Raw genomic sequence first — 20969 nt, forward strand, 5'->3', positions numbered from 1 at the left:
TTTCATTGTTAGCAATCAAAACGTTCTCCAACCTAAATGTCGATAAATGATAAAATCTTTAGTGCATGGTCTAAAGGGCACAAGTCTTATGGCAATCAAGTTGACTTGTGCCCCTTTAGACCATGCACTAAAGAAATATATTCAAGATGTGACTGTGCAAAGACCAATAGATTTCTTACTTCAACACAAAACATGATTAGTAATATTATCTTTGAAAGATTTGTGCAATGGGTGTGCATGACTTGATGTAATCTTTTGGACATACGCCATTGCTAAGCACTTTTTCTGTAGAAGAAAACTAAAAAATACCCAAAGACAAAAAACACAAATTAAGCAAAAAAATTGCTGTTAACAGGATATAAACACCTCATAATATTCCATAACAGGAATATGGTCAACAAACAAAGAAAAATAAAGAAAAACGGACTAAGAGAACACAAAAAAAAAAGTCAATTTTTTTTATTTTTCTTTATTTGTTGACCATATTCCTGTTATGGAATATTATGTGGTGTTTATATCCTGTTAACAACAGTTTTTTGCTTAATTTGTGTTTTTTTATCTTTTGGGTACTTTTTAATTTTCTTCTACAGAAAAAGTGCTTAGCAATGGCGTATGTCCAAAAGATTACATCAAGTCGTGATTAGTAATGTTTCAAGAAGTTCAGGAAATAACACAGAGGAGGAACTACACGTGCTAAGCCACGGCGACCCGGCAGAGACTCACCGGAGCCTTCTCCACCTTGCGGAAACACTTGTTGAGCGAGAGGTTGTGCCGCACGCTGTTCTTCCAGCCCGTGGGGGCGTTCTGGAAGTAGGGGAAGTGGTCCTGAATCCACGCGTAGATCTCCTTCACGGGCAGGGCCTTCACGGGCGAGTCTTCTATTGCCATGAATATGAGGCACGAGAATGAGTACGGAGGCTTGGAACTTGTGTGCACCTGGACGACAACAACAGCAACAATAATAACTGGTCCAGAGAAACCACACACTTCCCCTAAACCAAAGTGACACCAACATACATCACATACAATATTTTTGACGTGATAACGTCTTGTAAATCTACGAACGCCGGCTGAACGCACGAAAAATTGTCACGTCCCGCCTGAGCCGAGCGTGCAAGGAACCGGCCAACCACTGTGCGAGAAAATCTTCCATGATATCAAACAGGTTAAGGCGGGTTTTTTTAAACTAATGGTTCGTGATTATTTTCAAACAAATTATTTAAATTAAAATTTGCAAAAACTGTAAGTAATATTATCTTTGAAAGATTTGTGCAATGGGAGTGCATGACTTGATTTAAGTTTTTGGACATACGCCATTGCTAAGAACTTTTTCTGTTGAAGAAAAACTAAAACATAAAAATAAAGAAATAAATAAATCCCAAAAAAAAAGACAAAAAAAACCACAAAATTAAGCAATTTAAGCTTATTTTGTTTTTTTTTGTCTTTTTTGGGTTTTATTTATTTCTTTATATTTTTTTTATTTTTTAATTTTTTAGTTTTTCTTCAACAGAAAAAGTTTTTAGCAATGGCGTATGTCCAAAAACTTACATCAAGTAAGTAATATTTGAAAATTAAAAAAAGTATGCAATATTTCATCAATGTTTTCTTATGACGTTATCACGTAAAATTATCGTCCGTAAACCGACCTTACAGACAAACACCCCCCAATATGACTAATGAGTCGCAACGGAGGGCAGTTACCAGGGGGTCGTAGGGCATGTGCTGGGGGTGCTTGTGGCGGGCGGTCCCGGGGGCCGGGCTGGCCGAGTGGCCGCTCGAGCTGGTGGAGTCGGCCAGGTCGCTGGCCCCGTCCTCCACGTAGTCGCTCGTGGGCGACTCCTGCGTCTCCGCCGCCCGGATGTTCATGCCTGCAGCACGCGCCACGTACCACCACACCGTGCTTCATCTTTCATTCTCAAATAGCCTGTCCATCTAAATTACTGACACAAAATAGCTATAACGTGTCATAAATCTTGCCTACATCGTTTTAGTCCGTTGTTAATCAACACGATCAAGCGTTCAACCACAGCGAGAAATTATTCAATGAGGGTGATTGCCGAATGCATGACATTTACTCCAAGCTCCAAACTTTCACTATAACATAGCTTCAAAGCAATGTCCTGTGGTTTGTCAAGCCAAAAAAATTAAATAATACATCTGCACTTCCAGATGTGGTTTTATTAAAAAAAAAATAATAATTCGAGATGGTGGGATATGATACCCCTTAACATCTCCTCAACACTGAGATAGTTTCAGACAAAGGGGCTGGAGAACACGAGAATGGAGCTTGCTGGAAGAATAAGGCGGGGTAAATGGGTGCACCTGAGTTGCCCCACTTCGACCCAGCCAGCGTCGACTGGGTGAGAGGTGAGAGGGGTGCGTGGTCTGACCACTCAACCCAGCTGACCCCGGCCACCGCTTCAGCGCGTTACGAGCGGTATTCAGGCACAAACAAGTCACTTCGTCACACGTGACGAAGCTTCTGCACCAGTAGATTGCAGCCATTGTCTAATAAACCAGTTGGCTTCTAGGTAGAGCCATGTACATTGTACCGACATTTCCCTCTACAATGCAGCACGCATCAGGCTCAGTAGCGGACCTACACTTAGCGGGATCCTAATGTTTTGGAGAGCCAACATAGAACTAAAATTTTAACAACACATTTTTACTAATTTATTTTAACAAATTTTGATAATCTATCTTCATAAATTATACTCTATTTAGTTTTGTAGATCTTTGAAATCTTTGAAAATTTTTGTAATACAGAATAATGAAAAATAAAAATAAATCAAAAGGTATTGACCAGCACTTTAAATTACTTGCTAAAAACAATTTAATTCCTTTCCAAATTTATTTTCTTATTCTTTTACAGAAAACTATACAAACATAATAATAAAAACAAAAAGAACCGGTGTAGGACCATGCTAGTCACAGTTGCCTGACTTGCCCGGCCTTGGAGTCACCCCTGCTAGAACATGCCTGCAGTTTCCTCAACTCTGAGGATGCCTGCTGGAATGCAGAGCGAAACATAGATACAATCTACTACTTAGATGTGGCTCAACCTTCACAACCAAGAAAGTTCACTACTGTACGAGTGTTCAGAAATTAAATTTCTTTCTTTACTACATGGTAGTATCCGAGTGAAGATGGGCAGGCAAGAGACTAATTTATAATAAAAAGCAGTTATGGTTTGCCTATCATCGACCAATATCTCCTGCACCATTGTCCACGCTATGATGGACTAAACGTACCAGAATCTCCTGGCTCGCTCAAGACGGGCAACCACCAGTACTACTCACTCAAACATTGACGAATTTAACACAACATGCTGGCCTGCTAATACTTTGTTGTCATGTATAACAATAAGGAGCGAAAGAGCACTAGCAAAACTCCTGCATCAGTAATGCAGATACTAACCAGGAAAGTGGTTCTCAATATTTTGTGCTCCACATATCATCAGAAATATACAGAAATATACTTGTCAAGCTGAGTAGGCCTATATATGATCACGTGGTAGTATGTACGTTCCGAACATGCCGATTCAGGCCCAGCTAGCCTCGCTAGACTTGGATTTCTTCCAAATAACTATTATTTATGCCCACATAAGGTTTCTCAATAGGAAATATCTCACCCATTCCACACCGAGCAAAGCAAGCCACTTACTAGCTTTTATAGGGAAAAAAAAAAAATAAATAAAAACTACAATGGCAGAATCGCAATGAAAATTAAATTTAGTGTGTGCTTGTGTGTGCATGTTAAAATACTTATATGAAAGCAAAAAGATCCTATCAAATTAATAAGGACAGCGAAGTCATGATTAACAGAGTTAATTAATGTGGACCACTTGAACTTCGGATAACAGGGATGTAATAACCGTCTTGGTTTTCAGCATTGGTGAAACTTTTTGGGGTAGCGTTTTTCCAGCTTTTCTTAAATGTACATTCTCTCACGTCACAGTGTGATTTGCCCAACCAGTAAAACATGGCATCTTACGGGTTAATTTTTTTAGGCGTTAGACAACAGTTAGATCATTTTCGTATCAGGCTTTTCCGGTAACGGTGCTTTAGGTCGGCTCGGTCAACTAAGACTCCGCTGTACTTAAGTGTTACTGCACGGGCGGAGATGGGACGGTACCTTTCAGCAGGTTCTTGTCCTGCAGCCAGGACAGCGAGGTGAGGTCATCGTCCTCGTTGGTCGCCCGTTCCTCCGCCACATCCTCCACCTTCACCGTGGTGACCATGTGGCCCGCCCCGTCCCCTTCCTTCCGACAGAGAGCCACACGTCACTCCACAGCCCTGCGTGCTGTCCAACCTCTACAACCGTACCCGACAAGACACACACACTGTCGAACCTCTACAACTGTACCCGACAAGACACACATACTGTCGAACCTCTACAACTGTACCCGACAAGACACAAAGTTCGAGGTACAATACTGGACTTTTAATTTCTCCATTTAACAAAGTGTGAACGCAAACAACGAACATGTTTTAACACTCGTCACACTACCAAAGTTTATTATTTGACTGAGCCTGCTCAAACTTTACATTTTAACTCCTTTTTTTTTTTTAAATATTATAATAATATATCAGTGCTGAACAGAAATTTGAAAATGCTATGAATGTTATACATTTAATAATACAAAAAAAAAAGTCTAATTTTCAGTTACCCAAATAAATATTTGTTACATATTAAAATAAATATTCTTTTAAAGCTATTAATACAAAGCCATTTTTCCCCAGCAAAATTATCTTTGAATACAATGTTTACATGACGGATACAAACATATTTTATATTCATAATTTCTATTATCCCCTAGTCACCATTTCAAAGATTTGCGGAGCAGGAAATGGTTTGCAATTGTTTTTCACTGGGCATGATTCCGATTGGCTGACGCTATCAACCATACAACAAATTTTGAAACCTGTGATATAACAAAAAAATATTTGTTGGAAACTAAAGCCACCCAACCTGTCAAACAAACATGGCCACACAGGTGAAATTTTCGGTGTTTTCCGCACCCTTCAACTTAATTTGGAAGGTGTTCGAAGCTTAAGTTGGACCGTGACAGGCCTTAATTCTGAGGGTCATGGCTCATGGGGATATGAGCCCTGCACTTTAGCTCTATGTATAATTGGTGGCTGGGATAGGTAGTAATTACAAGTAGATAAAACATCATACACACATAGCAAAAAGTTATTTAAGGTTATGTAAGAAAAAAAAAATCCCTTTCGGCATAGCCTACAGGCGTAGGTAGCTTTTGAAGTACCTAATTATTCTGGAAATATTTTGGAAACTTCTATTAACTTCTGGAAAACTTAAATAACTTAATGTACATAAAATATTTATGTACTCCAATATTACAAAATGTTGATTAAATATTTGCTCATTTTCCATACAGCAAAAATATTATAACTATTTTTAACTGAATGTATTCACCATTGAATAACTTAGAATGAATTTTATATAATATGGCAAATAAGGTAATAATTTAAATGTTTTATCTTTCAAACACTATTTTTCATCCCTTGCACTGGTAATGTGGTCGTATAAAAATTTGTTTTGCACCAAGGTTTAAGATAGTTTGAAATAAATTTAAATGAATTTGAAATTAAGATTTTTTTTAAATTTGAACCCCTGTTTTTACAGTAGTAATTCGTTTCATCAAAAATTGTTTCAGACAAAAGTTTTAAATAAAAATTATAGGATTTACAAACACACTGAACACATTCAATGGTGTGCCTATGAACATGTTATGATTTTTTTTTGTCCTCCAACCCTTGTTTTTTTTCACCCCTTGCAGTTATGGTTGGTGGAATCAAAAATGTTTTTAGGCTTAAATTTTTGATATCACTCCTACAAGTTATAATATGTTCAAACTTCCATATTATAGGAGTTACAGCAATTTTTCTGTTTTTCAAAAACATTCCCCATTTCTACCCCTTTGGTCATAAATTATTTTAAGAATTTACGACATTTTTCACCAAATGTGTACAACTTACAACAAAATGAAAATATCGTAAAAATATATAAATTTTCATGGTAATTTTTCAAAATATGTTAAGTTATATTATGGTCACATTACATAAATTAATTTTTTGTGATTCAAAAGCTGGGAAAAACTTACAACTAAAATACCTCAATACCTTTCTTTAAAAAAAATAATAATATACACACATATTATATATATACCAGCTGCAAGTAACTACGTGGCTGTTTTTTTTATTGGTTGTACATTTAATTATTTATAGCTAATAAAGATTTTTTGTATAAAAGATATGTGTTAAGATATATCTGTTTTTAATTTGTTAATATTTTTCTTTTTTGTAAATATATATCTTACATACTAAGCCTACACAAATATCTTACATAATTATACTAAATAATTTTATTAAAATACATCCTTATACACTACATTTAATGTTTTGTTGTCTGGTGCAAACACAAATGGATTTTATGCGTAAACATTTTTTTATGAAAAATCAACTGAATCATGTGCATCCCACATTTGACACACCCTTAGGTATAGCTATCCCCGTGCAACCACCATGGTGCACTATGGGAGACTTGGAGCTACTACCTCACACAAAACCATTCATCTGTGATGTGAAGTTTTGGCTGCAGAGTGAAATATAGGCACACACATACATGTCCAATTCTATACATATTATGTGCCAGATGAATTTTTGAAACATCAAGGTCCAAACCCCAGCTCTGTGTGATTTCAAAGTAAGAACGGCTTAATTACACTGGGAGTGTCTGTCGCTCTTCAGGCTCCCTGTGATACGGTAGGATACTGACGTGCTCCGGGAAGCCTTCTTTTCACAGACAAGAGAGCCAAATGCCCGATCGTGCATCTTCGGTTTTTTTGTTCATTGTAAATAAATATGGTGGTGTTGATTAAAGGGAAGACCATAAACAAAGCAACAGTATTTATTTGTAATTGTTTTTAGAGGAAAATACCTAATTAAAGAAAAGTACTTCGTGGATTTGTATATTTTTCATACCGTATAAAATCTAGGAAGTCTATGTCTTCCACAAATATTCTCGGGACGCCCCATATTCCGTGAATGTTTATTTTGGACAACTCATGATAACTAATGGTCAATTAGGCTAGGTTAGCTACATTATAAATACTTTAAAACATTGTGGACAGTTGATTTGGTAAGGATAGCTAAATTAAAGATACTGTGAAATCGTGTAAACGGTTTCCTAGCCCTGGATAGCTACATATTAAAAAGGTTACTTGCCGAGCAACCATAAAATGATTTCACAGTTGTTTTTAATGTAGCTATACTTACCTAATATAACCAACCATCCACAATGTTTTAAAGTATTTATAATGTAGCTAACCTATCCTAATCGACCGCAATATTTAATGCCACACCGGTTTATACAATGAGATAGAACGTAAAAAAAAAAAAGTGAGCATGAACTTTGGGGAACTTCGGGAGTTTGGCTGTCTCGTCTGTGGAAAGAAGGCTGTGGCCGGAGAGCGGGGGACCTGCCTTGAGCTGCATGAGGGCGCTGGAGAGGGAGAACAGCGGCACCACCGGGATGGTGACGGGGCCCCGGTGCACCGCGCTGGCAGCGTCGTGGTCGTCTGGTCCCGGCCGCTCGGGCGCCATCCCGCACCTGGACACACGCACACACGTGGACGGTCTCTTCCCGAGACTCCTGCCGGCAGCAGAGGGGTCTGGGTCAGGGAGGACTCCAGGTGCGTCCCAGGCCGAAGCCTTCATGTCCAATCATTAGGGACCGGAAAAATTCGCGGGTTCAATGACCTTCAGGATAGACTCCAATATCCTCTGCACACTCGGGAAAATGCCAACTGTTCATTGGCTGCTGACTTGTGAGTCGTCTCGACTGGGTGGCCTGTGATTCGGCACTTCTATGAGTGAGGGTCTCTAATTGGCCACCAGTCCTCCAGATTAACAGTGGACCAATGGCAGAAGCAGCACTAAGGTATCATTATTGGAATTTTAGCATAACACGAAATGAATCCGCGAATTTTTCAGGTCTCTACCAATCATTAGGGACCGGAAAAATTTGCGGGTTCAATGACCTGCAGGGTATGAACTCCATAGTTATACGTACTCTCGGGTCAAATGCCACCCACCCATTGGCTGCTGTCTTGTGAGACGTCCCAACGTAGCAGCCTGTGATTCGATAAAGCGTCGGTTGGGTGTTTCTCATTGGCCCAGAGTCATCCAGGGGTGAGTTGTGAGCCAATGACAGAGGCAGCACTGAGGTATAACTATTTTGTATTTCAGCCTATCGCGAAAATGAATTCGCGAATTTTTTCCGGTCTCTACGCAATCATGCTGGGTTTTTAGCCCTGCAGAAAAGGGTGGCTAGCATGCATCGTGTGCTTAGCCCCTACCAAGCTCAAATTTTTTTTTTTAATTTTTTTTTTGTAGGGTACATTTAACTTAAATACTTTAATTCATGTGTTAAACTTTTCTTTCATTAAAAGTTTTTTTTGGAACTATTACATAACAGTATTTTAGACCATAAATTAGTACATATCCCAAGCCTATCTCTGACCTTTTTACGCTTCATTCACATCGGCCCAATGAAACTGCGCCACAGTGCGGGTGCGTGGCGTTTTAGGAAAACAAGCAAGAACTGTCTCCAGCCACTGAAAATGCGCCAATCCACCACATTTTCAACTGTTAGCATAAAAATGGATTTGGAGGAAGAAAACACATTTTATAATTTTTTCATTTTATTTTAACTCTCTGAGCATTCCTCTGCAGGCATGTCCCATTGTGATTCCCTTCTGCACTTCTTGAAAAAACCTTTCGGAGTGGGAACGTAATCCCGCCATGACTCGAAGAATCAGCTATACTGCGGAAAGTGGCCTTGATTATAAAGGCAAGGACAGTGTGTGCATTTACCTCCCCCCCCCCTCCCCTTGCCACTGCTGGCGTGAATGTGCCACTCAGTGTGAATAGGTCTGTTTTGTTTCCAAGTTACCACGAAGTGATGAGTTTCTATTAGCGCATTCCACGTGGTGCAAGAGGGAGCCTTGACATTGTGTAATGCAACTGCATCCTTTCTTTGCATGATTGCCCTGCCTGAGAAGTCTTTGAGCTGCCCCTGAGTCAACCTTGACAATCTGCTTTCGATAAGACACAGGGAACACACATGACTGGTGAATTAATTTCATGACTCTTTCTGGAAACTTTTCATAAATTTTTCTTACAACCAATTGTTTTACATCACAGGATCATTTCTTGTATTAAATAAGCAAAACTGAACGTAATTGAAATAGGTATAATATTCTCAGGAACAAGATGATTGTTTTGTCTGAAAGCTTAAACAATTTTTTTTAGAGATATTTTCAACATGAATTAGGTGGACAGTCAGTCTCCAACTATTTATACTTGATGTGAGACTATAAACTGAAGTTGGAAGTAAAAAAAAAAACATCAAATGCAAATTATTTGAAGGCTGCTGGAAATTAAAGTTTCGAGTTTTTGGTGACCAGTCCTTTAATTTCCTTTCCTTTTTGTGACTTTGGTACCTGTATTTACCTGATATAAAATTTACCAGCATGTTCTGATAGTGCTGATAATATTAAATGAATTAACGATTTATGGCTTAACATCTAGGTGACATCGAGATCATTGGAGATGATGAGGGGTGATTAAATAAAGATGGAGCATGGATGGAATAATAATAGATTTTGAGCAAGGGGAAAGGGGGACGAGAAGGGTGCAATGGAAGAACTGGGAAGGGCATGCGGGACCACTAGCCCATCACATTTCCAACTTACAAATATCCTGGACCCTATTAATCGTATCAGTAGTCCTTCTTAAAACTGAATGTTTTATTGAACTCCAGCCTTCACAGGGGAAAAAAAAAAAAACTTTTTTCCAGACAACCAAAATCAACTTCAGGCACCCTACTAAATCAGGTACAATGCATGAACTAACTCCAATTTCTATATCTTCTTGAATTAAATGTTTTGTAGCACTAATGAGAATGTCTAAATAATAAACATTTTTTTTTCACCCCACTTGTTTTTATTTACATGTTTAGTTTCATAACTTTTTATAAATTAAATATACATAAAAGTTACAAAGGTTTGTAAGCTGGAGTCCTTGTGGAGCACTAGCTGCAGTAACCAGCCTTGCCCGGGCCGAACACAGGGTGATATATTGTCCGAGAGTTAAAAGCAAACTGTATAGCGCTATATGACAATGAGGTGGGCAAAGAAATGACACAATTGCTGTTTACCCGTGGCGATCGGTTGAACGGTTTAGAAGTTGTTGCGCTGCAGCGCCATCTAGCGGCGAGGTACGAAAAAAGACAGGATAAAAACCTTCGTCATGAAAAAACACTCCCATGTGCCAACTTTCATGGCGATCTGTCAAACGGTGTCGGCGTTTATTGATGTCACACATACATGCATACATGCATACAACATCCTATTTTATATACAATAAAGTGGGCAGCCATGGGGGAGAAGAGGCAGATTATGCCCCTTCCCCTACTCCCTAGTTACTGTTTCGACATTTAGAATTTAGAATACTGCTTTAAGAATTTATATATATAATGTCCTTAACTACAGCACTGTTCTCTAAAGGCCCTGTCATACTGTCAAACTTTCGCTGTCAATGCCTTTCAATCAAAGTTGTTGAAATATACAGTTGAGGTTTATGATGGCACTGAAAAAATGTCATAAACACAGCCACGTTTGTTTAACAACTTGATAGTATTATTTTATACCAAATATCTTGCACGTATAAGAAAAGGTTCTCAATATTGTTGGATCGTGATGGGAATCAAAACTGAAAAAATGGAAGTTGCGGATGTTTTCATCTCAAAAGAATCTTTAAAATGGACACTAAAAAATGAAGAAATGCATAAAAATCGTTACATGTTCAAATATTCCACTAGGCACTGTGAAGCTCGATTATATTTTAAAACTAAGTTACAATTGAAAAATGAGCCAGCTCAATCAATTATAAAAAGGGGGTTGTCTGTAAAGACGGTATACGGACGATAATTTTACGTGATAACGTCATAAGAAAACATTGATGAAAAATTGCATACTTTTTAATTTTCAAATATTATTTACAGTTTTTGGAAATTTAATTTAAATAATTTGTTTGAATATAATCACAAACAATTAGTTAAAAAGCCCGCCTTAATCTGTTTGATATTATAGAAGATTTTCTCGCACGGTGGTTGGCCGGTTCTTGCACGCTCGGCTCAGGCTGAACGTGACAATTTTTCGTGCGTGCAGCCGACGTTCATCGATTTATAAGACGTTATCACGTCGAAATTTAACGCGACTGACAGGATTAAAATAATTATTTTTTTTGAGGTTGTGTCCGATTTGTTTGTGGAAGAGGGGGGGGGGGGGGGGGCTGGCAAGCGGACGGCGGATGCACGCACACGCGTCACGAGGGAGTCGTGCGCAAGGAGTCTGCGCGTGACGTCATGCCCGCCGCCTGCGCGCATGCGCACGGCTAATTATAGGCGCCGTCTGCTGCTCCTCCCGAGCGCCGCGCGGCCCGACACCGACCGTCGCCGCTGCTACGACACTACGACACTACGACACTGCGACACTGCGACACTGCGACCACACTAGCTAACCAGGGCCGGATTTAGAGGTCTGGAGGCCTCGGGGCAACAGAGGAGCGGAGGCCCCCTGGCCCCAAATTACTTTCCACATAAAATGAACAATTTTTTTCAGTCGAGTTTTCCAATAAATAATTTATTGTGAAATCAAGTAGATTCTCTTAGTATTTAAAAAAAAAAACATACATAAATATAATCGGAGACAAGAATTATATGAATTTAAATTTTAGTGTTAATGAATATTTCTGTTAATATTTAACAATAATATAATCATGTATGTACAAAGAACTGTAGGTAAAGGTAAAACAGCGAAAAAAGAATATCAAAGGATTTGTGGGGGCCCTCCGTTTGTGGAGGCCCCGGGGCTATCGCCCCGGTTGCCCTCCCCTAAATCCGGCCCTGTAGCTAACCACGTATCAACAACAATTTTGCAGCACCTGCTCCATACTTTTTTCTCACACAAAGTGAATGTGATGAATACGAAGTATAAGGCATTTGGTGGGAATAATTTCGTGTAAAATGGAACGGAAGTTGACGAACGGTCATGTGTCACAAAGATGGCGGACCCGCGTGTAGCAACATAAACCCGTACATAGTCAATTTCGTTAACATTAGGGTACACACCAATTGTATATTGGTGAGGTTACGATAGTGAAATTACCCCGGAACATAATCTGAGAACTAAAGAGGTTAAAGTTTGTTTGTATTAATTATTTACAGACTGATTTCAGTAGTTCAAGCAAAAAACTAATATACATACACTTGGTGTTATTTGTTTTAAAATGTTTCATGTTAATATTTTGGTAATGCCATAGAAGTATAACGTCTTAACATGTGCGGAATCTTTATGTTTTTAACGGTTTAGTGAATTTAATTAACAAGATGGGCAGTATTTTAATAAAATTCGTTGTCGAAAAACAGGTCCATAGACGGCGTTTAGGGATATTTCACGTCTCTTTCGCTTTTATCGGAGCAGATTCTAAAAGTTAAAAAAATTCCGTCTGTTTCGTGCTACTGCGCGTGATGGTGGCAAGCAACGTTTATAGAAGTGTAAAAGTAACGGAAAAAAAGCGTACCCGTATGTATTCGTTACTATAACAATTAGTACTCGTTACTTCTGATACCTCATAACATGCTATGTTATATTAGAGCAACGAATCGTATCGTATTGCGTACGCGTACAGTATGACGTCGCGGCGTCGCAACATTCTTAATTTGTATAAAAAAAAAAAAAAAAAAAGTAGTTATGCATTACATACCAAAATGCGTAAGGTGCATTTTCTCACTTTTTTGAACCAGACTTGTATTTAAGTCATTCTAAATTTAATTTGATTTAAAAGGTAAAGTGTGGAACTATAAGTGAAATGCCATACTACGAAAAATGCCAACTGTGTCCTGTGTCCGTATGTGCTGTAATATTTTTTTTCTAACTCCTTCCACAGAATTTGCTGTACTGTCTATGTTTTTAATATTTTGACATCGGGCTGATACTGGCTTGTTTTATGTGTTTGCATATTAATTTTTGTCCGTTATTGACGTCCCTTATGGCATACAGTGTAAACAGCAATGCCGTAGATAAAAAAATATATTGAGTCAGTCTTTCCCATTGCAAGAACCATTCAAAGAATGTATACATTGGAGATAAAAATATCAACGCTATTTACATAAACAACTAAATAACAATATTAAAATGCCAACCTAAAGCCGCGTTTACACCGGGGGCAACATTGTTGGCAACAAAAACGCGAAAGAGCAACTGTAAATGTATGTTGGCAACACATATTCATCTCCCCATCAGTGAATGGTAAATAATAAAGAAACGTTGAAAAAAGCTGGCAACACTGTTATACACGAACACATTAGTGAACACAGTGATCAGCATTTAGCTGTGCTTGAGGGGGGAAGCCTTCTTTTCACAGACGAGAGAGCCAAAAACCGAAGTTCCCCGAAGTTCATGCTTTTTTTCCCGTATCTTTTATGTAGCTATCCTAACCAAATCAACCGTCCACAATGGTTATAAGTATTCATAATGTAGCTAAACTAACCTAATTGACCATTAGTATCATTTTATCAACACCGCCATATTTATTTACAACGAACAAAAAAAAAAAAAACTGGAGATGCACGATCGGACGTTTGGCTCTCTCGTCTGTGAAAAGAAGGATTCCCTCCTTGAGGCTCCACTAGGTGAGGATGTGTGTGCAGTGTGGCCCTACCGACCTGCCACTTACTCCTCAATAAGGAGTGGAGTCCAGAAAGTGTATTTACTTCAATCGGCCAGTTTGTGGCTTGCTTGCTTATTGTTCTCCCGATGTTGTTAAGCATAAACTCCAAATCTGAACTAGATGTTCTTGTGAAATTCTTAAAACTGCCTGTTAAATCTTCTTCCATGCTGCACACAGTCCACAGCCGTCACAGTTTGTCTCGCAACAAATCTTATCTAGAATGCTTTCGGCGACTCTGGAGATAAAGACGAAACCCAAAATCGACTTCGACGTCTACGCGAACGCCCTCTAAAAGGACTATCGCCGCGGCTGCACGAAGCACATGTTCCCAGACAGCACCCTGTACTCAACCATGCTCCGACAATGTTATCCTTTTTCCACTAATCAACAAACAGTCAAAAAAAGTAATAATAAATAATGTTTGCAACCCAAAAGCATTAGAAATAATGCATTAAGGACAAGATATTAATGCACTATACATAATAAATTTATTTTTGCACACATTTGAGGCAATTAATAGTCATATATAATATTTTGACAGGTGTGATGCAACAAGAAAAACATTCTTCAAGGCAAAATAATATTTTATTATAATGTTGTCAACACAGGTTGCCAACATCTGTGCGAACGGTGACCCGTTTCTTTATTATCTTTATGGGTCGCCAAGGAATGATTAGAAAATCACTGTGTGGTCGGAGAGGTTCAAAGAATTACAGTTAGTTATTAAAAAATGCCACCAGAGAACATTTTAACGTCTTTAAACTATTTAGTCTGCCATGAAACGACTAACTCCAGTTCCATGCTTTTTGAATTGCAATGGCTTTGAAATAACAAGGTGGAATGAATTAAAAGCTGAATTTCATCACAAAAAATTGGTTGTCTGTAAAGTCGGTTTACGGACAAGGTCATAACAAAACATTGATGAAATGATTGCATACTTTCATGAAAAAAATTGAATCGATAAATTTAATTTTATTTGCACTCATTAATTCAAATATATTTATTACTTTAACGAAGAGATTATTATAACTTTTATACATGTTTGCTATTTAACTTCTTCCAATCTGTGTTATTCTGTTAAGGATAGGGCGATAATGGGAAAAGTAGGAAACGAATGGGAGTGATTCAAGTTTAATGTGCCTCGAAAAAGTCAAATCGATGGTGGTTCCAATCGAGTGGAAGAGAGGATAGATGCGGCGCAAGCGTACAATGAGCGTAACGGGACCATGTGCGTAACGGGACAATGTGCGTTACGGGACACTTTTTCGTGCGTGCAGCTGGCGTTCATCGATTTATTAGATGTTGTCACGTCAAAAATATCACTGGGCGACCCTCAAACACGTCGCTGGCCATGAATGATTGGAGACAATGCACGGCGACGGGATGACGCAAAACCTCCGGAGCGAAGAGGACTGGCGGCGTGGCAACACTGTACACAATGCTAAACTGTTACACAACACGGCCGCACTGCTTCTGCACGATGTCCAGCAGCAGTAGTTAGCACCAATCAGACAGCAGACATCACAGGCACACAAGCGGTGTTCCTCGTCATAGGAGGATCACAACGTGGTTCATCACGAAATCAACAAAAATACCAAATCTTTGCATTTTGTTCCAAGTGATGTGAAGAGAGAGCCTGTGAGTGGCGGTAACTCTTCGCGAATCATCATGTATATATGTTCGAAAGTGTGTGTAATTGGTTGGTGGTATGTATTTACGTACGTATGTATGCATGTATGTATGACATTGATAAACTCGGACAACGTTTGACCGATCGCCATGAATGTTGGCACATGGAAGTATTTTTTTTTTAATTGAGGTTTTTATGCTATCCATTTTATGTAGATTTAAAAGAAATACTACCTATTGTAGCCATTACCATGGTGCGACTTTCGGAAATTTTTTGTATAGCTTTTCGTTTCATGGTCCATGGACCCCAAAACCTGTCAACTCAAAAGTATATGTAAGTATATACATATCACAATTTTGTGGACACGATAACTGTTGCAATTTTTCACAAATACCTTCCAAACTGATACATGAAATCTAGTAGTGGAAAATCTCGGTTGAATTCGTTATTGGGCAATATCCGACCAAAGGGATGGAAATGGTGAAGGTTTATAAAAAAAAATCTTTACAACTCGCATAATATGGAAAATATCACATCCATTTGAAGGTATTATAACTCATCGAAGTAATATCAAAATCTTTTGTCTGATTAAGTTATTGATACGACCAACCATAACTGCAAGGGTTTGCAAAAACAAGGGTTGGAGGACAATAAATTATAACTCTCTTCGTAGGCACAACATCGAATTCGTACTAATTTTCTATTAATCTTATACTTTTTATCTACAACCTTCGTCTAAAATATTTTTTATTTGACCAACCATCACTGCAAGGGGTAGAATAAACAAGGATTGGAGGACAAAAAAAATCACACCTCTCTTCGTAGGCACAACATCGAATTCGTTCAGATATTTTGTAAATCTTATAATTTTTATCTAAAAATTTGTCTGAAACAATTTTTGATTAGACTAACCATTGCTGCAAGGGGTTGAAAAAATGAGGAGTAGAAAAAAAATCACAACTCCCTTAGTACGCACACTATCAAATTCGTCCCGATTGTTTAAAATCTTATAATTTTTATCTAAAATTTTTGTCTGAAACAATTTTTGATAATACAAACCTTTATTGCAAGGGATTGAAAAAATGAGGGGTAGAATTTAAAAAAAAATGCATAACTCCCTTAGTAGGTAAACTATATAATCCATTCTTATTTATAACTGTCTAAATATTGAATATTGTTAAAATAAATTTTTGTTTACCCAACCATTACTGCAAGGGGTGTAAATAACAAGGTTTAAAAGTAAAAACCATTACTTTTTTATAAAATAGATATACTATCATATCCATTATCATTTAGTATGAATCCTAAACTTAATGTAAATCTTTGACTGAAACAATTTTAATGAAACTAATTATTACCGTAAAACATGGGTTAAAACTTAAAAAAAAAACTTTTTTACTATAAAATTAGTTTGAATTTATTTAATACCATATTAATATTATTTCAAACTTTGGTGCAAAGCAAATATTTATACGACCATGTTATTAGTGCAAGGGATGAAAGGTCAAAAAAATTAAATAATATACTTAGTTGGCATATAATTTGAAATTCGTTCTAATCTATGCTATTCAATGCTGGATTCACCCAGTTCAAAATATTTGTAATATTTTCACTGCAAATGTTCCAGTGGTTTATAGAGGTCCAACATATTTCTAGAATAAATACGTACTTCCAAATCTACCTACGCCTGTAGGCTGTGCCGAAAAGTTTATTTTTTTTTTAACTCGCCGCTAGATGGCGCTGCAGCGCATCAACTTCTAAACCGTTCAACCGATCACCAAGGGTAAGCAGACAATCATAGATCACAGACATACAAACAGCCCTTGTGGGTCATTTCTTTATGTCCACCACAATGTCATATAGCGCTATCCATTTTTCTTTAACTCGCGGACCATATATCACCCTGTGTTCAGCCCGGGCAACGCCGGGTACCGCAGCTTATATATATATACATATACATATATAAATATAAATAAATGTATATATATAAAAGCTCAACCGCAGTTATAATAACTGAGTTTTTCGCCGTAGACTACAGTTTTAATTTGTCTGCGTACCGACAAACAACAATAAAAGTGTGTAACGAAAAAAGTCTGGCAGAGCCCGGTAACATGGCGCACATACACGGCGGCCATGTTGCGTGTTCGTACAGTCCGTTCAGCTTTAACTAAACCTCTCGATACGTACTCTCCGTCTGGCGGCGAGCCACGCAAAGCAGTGCAATGTCCTAACGGTACGCACGGCAAGTCAACACTACGAATATCAACATGGGAATACTAATTTTCTCATAACTTTTAACAGCTGTGATTATAATTTTTATTTTGCCATGAATATGTTTACAAAATGTATTTCACGATAGTTTCACTGCAATCATGGTTGGTACCCCTTTGTTCAATCAAAAAAATTAAGGAGTTTGTAAGAACCCCTTTACTTCATCGCCTTCACCACCAAGAGATAGAAAAGGATAAAAAATAATTTAGATGGTTAGTTCAATTCTTACTGATAAGACTCTAACATCCAAAATCATCTATGGAACCCACCTGCAACAAAAGCATAGTGTCTTACCTGTAATTTATAGCCCTAATTTTTAATTTGACCACTAATTATATTTACTTTGTTTGTTCATGAGACAGTAAAACACATTTTAAGTTTAAAGGCGAGATACAAAATATGGAAAAATAATTCAAAACTCTTGTATGTATTAAATGGACGTAGTTATGCAAAAAGGAACCAACCCACATGAAACATATTCTGAGTGTTTTGAAGTTAAAGTTAATTGTAAATTGTAATTCTCGTATTGATAACATAATGTGGGTATAATTTTAATGGTCCAGTATAAATACTGATACAATAATAGCAACGACGGTACGATCAACCTAAAATATAACAAAATTGTGGGTTGGTTCCTTTTTGCATAACTACGTCCAAATATAATCACGTGGCCCTAAATTCACCAATTTATTGTTCTGTGCGTGCACACAGCATTGCTTGCTACCAAATCCGTAAAATACCCCGTTTGTCCATTAGGCCTATTTACATGCTATCACTCTATATTAATGAGATTTTTTAAAAGGATTATTAGTGAAATTTAAGGACTTTTAAGGGCCCTTATTCAATTAAAGAAATTCTAAGGATATCAAGCAGGCGTACGAACCCTAATAGTAACGTTTAATTGGGCACACCAACTCGTTGTTCACGAAAGAGAATATATACGTGTGTGGTCCGCCATCTTGACGGCGTCGGCTCACGATTCAAGACATCGAGAGTAACGCCTCAGAAGTTAAATAAAAATCATAATTCAAAACTGTCGAGGATTAACGACAGTCGAAACGATGGGGTCGTTACCACAACGCCGAAATACCATAACGCAGAATGTCAAAATTGACCACGACGTCGACAGCTAGAAAACTGCTGTGTACCACAACGCCGAAATAACAACTGAATGAATTTGTGTGTGTTTATTAAATGTACCTTAACGCCGAAATACCACAATCAAACCTAACCTTAACTAACCTAACCTAACGTAATATAACCTAACTTAAATTAACCCAGTCCAACCTAACCTAACCTAGTCTAACCTAACCTAGTCTAACCTAACGTAACCTTTGTGGCAGTCCTGCAATGACATTTTTCGGCGTTAGTGTATTTCGGCGTTGTGGTAATTCGGCGTTGTGGTACACAGCAGTTTTCTAGCTGTCGGCGTTGTGGTCAATTTGGCATTTCGGCATTGAGGTATTTCGGCGTTGTGGTCAATTTGGCATTTCGGCGTTGTGGTGTTTCGGCGTTGCGGTGCGTCCCCTATTATCGATGAGCTCGGAGTACGCCGTGACGGCGGAGTGTCGCCGGGGTGCAGTGGCGAAGGCCGCGCGCGAGGTCCAAGGTCAGCAGCCTAGCGTCACGTCACAGCGCGCTATCAGCTGATTAGCCGATCTCTCGCAGATAGCAGCGATACACGTCGGCGGCTCTGGCTCTGGCATGTCTCGCCGTTTCTGAATACCTCCTTACAACCACCTTCCAGCCTACAAGGATCCTCCGAAAATGCTTCATAATGGACGTCACCCATTTTTTTTGTTTGACCTCCCAAATAATTGCACGGGTGTCTGCAGACTCGCCAACGCAGCCTTACACGAGAGGACAGGTTGCTCGCGTAAGGGTTCGTGGTGCTATATTCCACTGTTGCTTAGCCAGCAAGCTGCTGTCACACGGCCCCCACATTCGACCACGGGCCCTGGACACAGGATCGGATACAGTCGTCCCCCCCCCCCCCAAACCGCAATTATTCAGTCACGTGCTAAATTATAATTGCATGGTAATTTCTTACCTACATTCTTCTTAGAATGTTATTTAACCTGAAAATACAGGGTATAATTGTGGTTACTATTTTATAAATCCAAAATAAGCATTATTGACGTGATAACGTCTTATAAATCGATGAACGCCGGCTGCACGCACGAAAAATTGTCACGTTCCACCTGATCCGAGCGTGCAAGAACCGGCCGACCACCGTGCGAGAAAATCTTCTATAATATCAAACAGGTTAAGGCGGGCTTTTTAACTAATTGTTCGTGATTATATTTAAAAAAAAATATTCAAATTAAATTTGCAAAAACTGTAAATAATGTTTGAAAATTAAAAAGTATGCAATTTATCATCAATGTTATGACGTTATCACGTAAAATTATCGTCCGTAAACCGACTTTACAGATACCCCCTTTTTTCCTATTTTTTTTTATAGTTTGTACCATTGTCGTGGATACGCAGAAGGCACCAACAATGCAAAAGCACGTATTAACATTGGACACATGTTAACTTCGGAGGTAATTACATAATTACGCTCCAGATATACCCCACAGGAACCGTGCATTTTTTCCGGGATAAAAAGTAGCATATGCCACTCTGCGATCTATTTAAATAACGTTTCGATCAGTTGCTCCGTTGCTGCGCGAAAAGAAGGACAAACTAACACACACACTTTCGCATATATAATATTATTAGTAAGGATATTGCAGTCAAATAATTAACTTTAATGCGTAAAAATTTAAAAAAAAGTACGAAACGTAAGTGTGGAAAACTTGCAAACGCAAAACAAAAGACTGCCGAGAAATCATTTCTTAGTTTTATACCACGTTGTGATAGCGTCGAAAGAATTCAGCTGGTCGCGTAAATTCCTTTTCTTTCGCAAATAAAAACTACGCACTTCGTAATTTCGTATTCCGTATGCAACCAAAATGAGCAAACCGATAACCTAACAAGTGTACATCAAAGAGACCGCCCATCCAGTGGCGCGTACAGGCCTTTTTTGAAAGAAAGGGAGAGGGTTAGTAAAAAAATTAAATTATATTTATGTAATTTAAAAAAAACTTACATATGAAAAAGGGCTTGGACTGTTACGTAATTTTTCTCAACACGAGTCACTTCCTGTGTAATTTATAGTTGCAGGTGATGTAATAGCTCGCCTCACTTCACCTAAACTAACACTGCCTTCCCTCCCAATCCGCAAACCCAAGCAGCCATTGCTG

General features: G+C 38.3%; 1 protein-coding gene across 2 annotated transcripts in view; it reads right to left on the reverse strand.

Moving 5' to 3' along the window:
- The window catches only part of LOC134535174 (forkhead box protein N3-like), a 49278-nt gene that overhangs the window by 13114 nt on the left and 15195 nt on the right, over window positions 1-20969 (reverse strand). For both annotated transcript variants that reach the window (XM_063374186.1, XM_063374187.1), the window contains exons 2-5: window positions 7505-7635; window positions 4135-4257; window positions 1702-1868; window positions 724-936 (exon numbers count right to left, since the gene is read on the reverse strand). In XM_063374186.1, coding sequence (XP_063230256.1) covers window positions 724-936; window positions 1702-1868; window positions 4135-4257; window positions 7505-7628 — 627 coding nt within the window. In that variant the 5' untranslated portion in view covers window positions 7629-7635. The remainder of the gene's footprint in view (window positions 1-723; window positions 937-1701; window positions 1869-4134; window positions 4258-7504; window positions 7636-20969) is intronic.

This window comes from Bacillus rossius, chromosome 8 (assembly GCF_032445375.1).
Source record: "Bacillus rossius redtenbacheri isolate Brsri chromosome 8, Brsri_v3, whole genome shotgun sequence".
NCBI classification, from domain to species: domain Eukaryota; kingdom Metazoa; phylum Arthropoda; class Insecta; order Phasmatodea; family Bacillidae; genus Bacillus; species Bacillus rossius.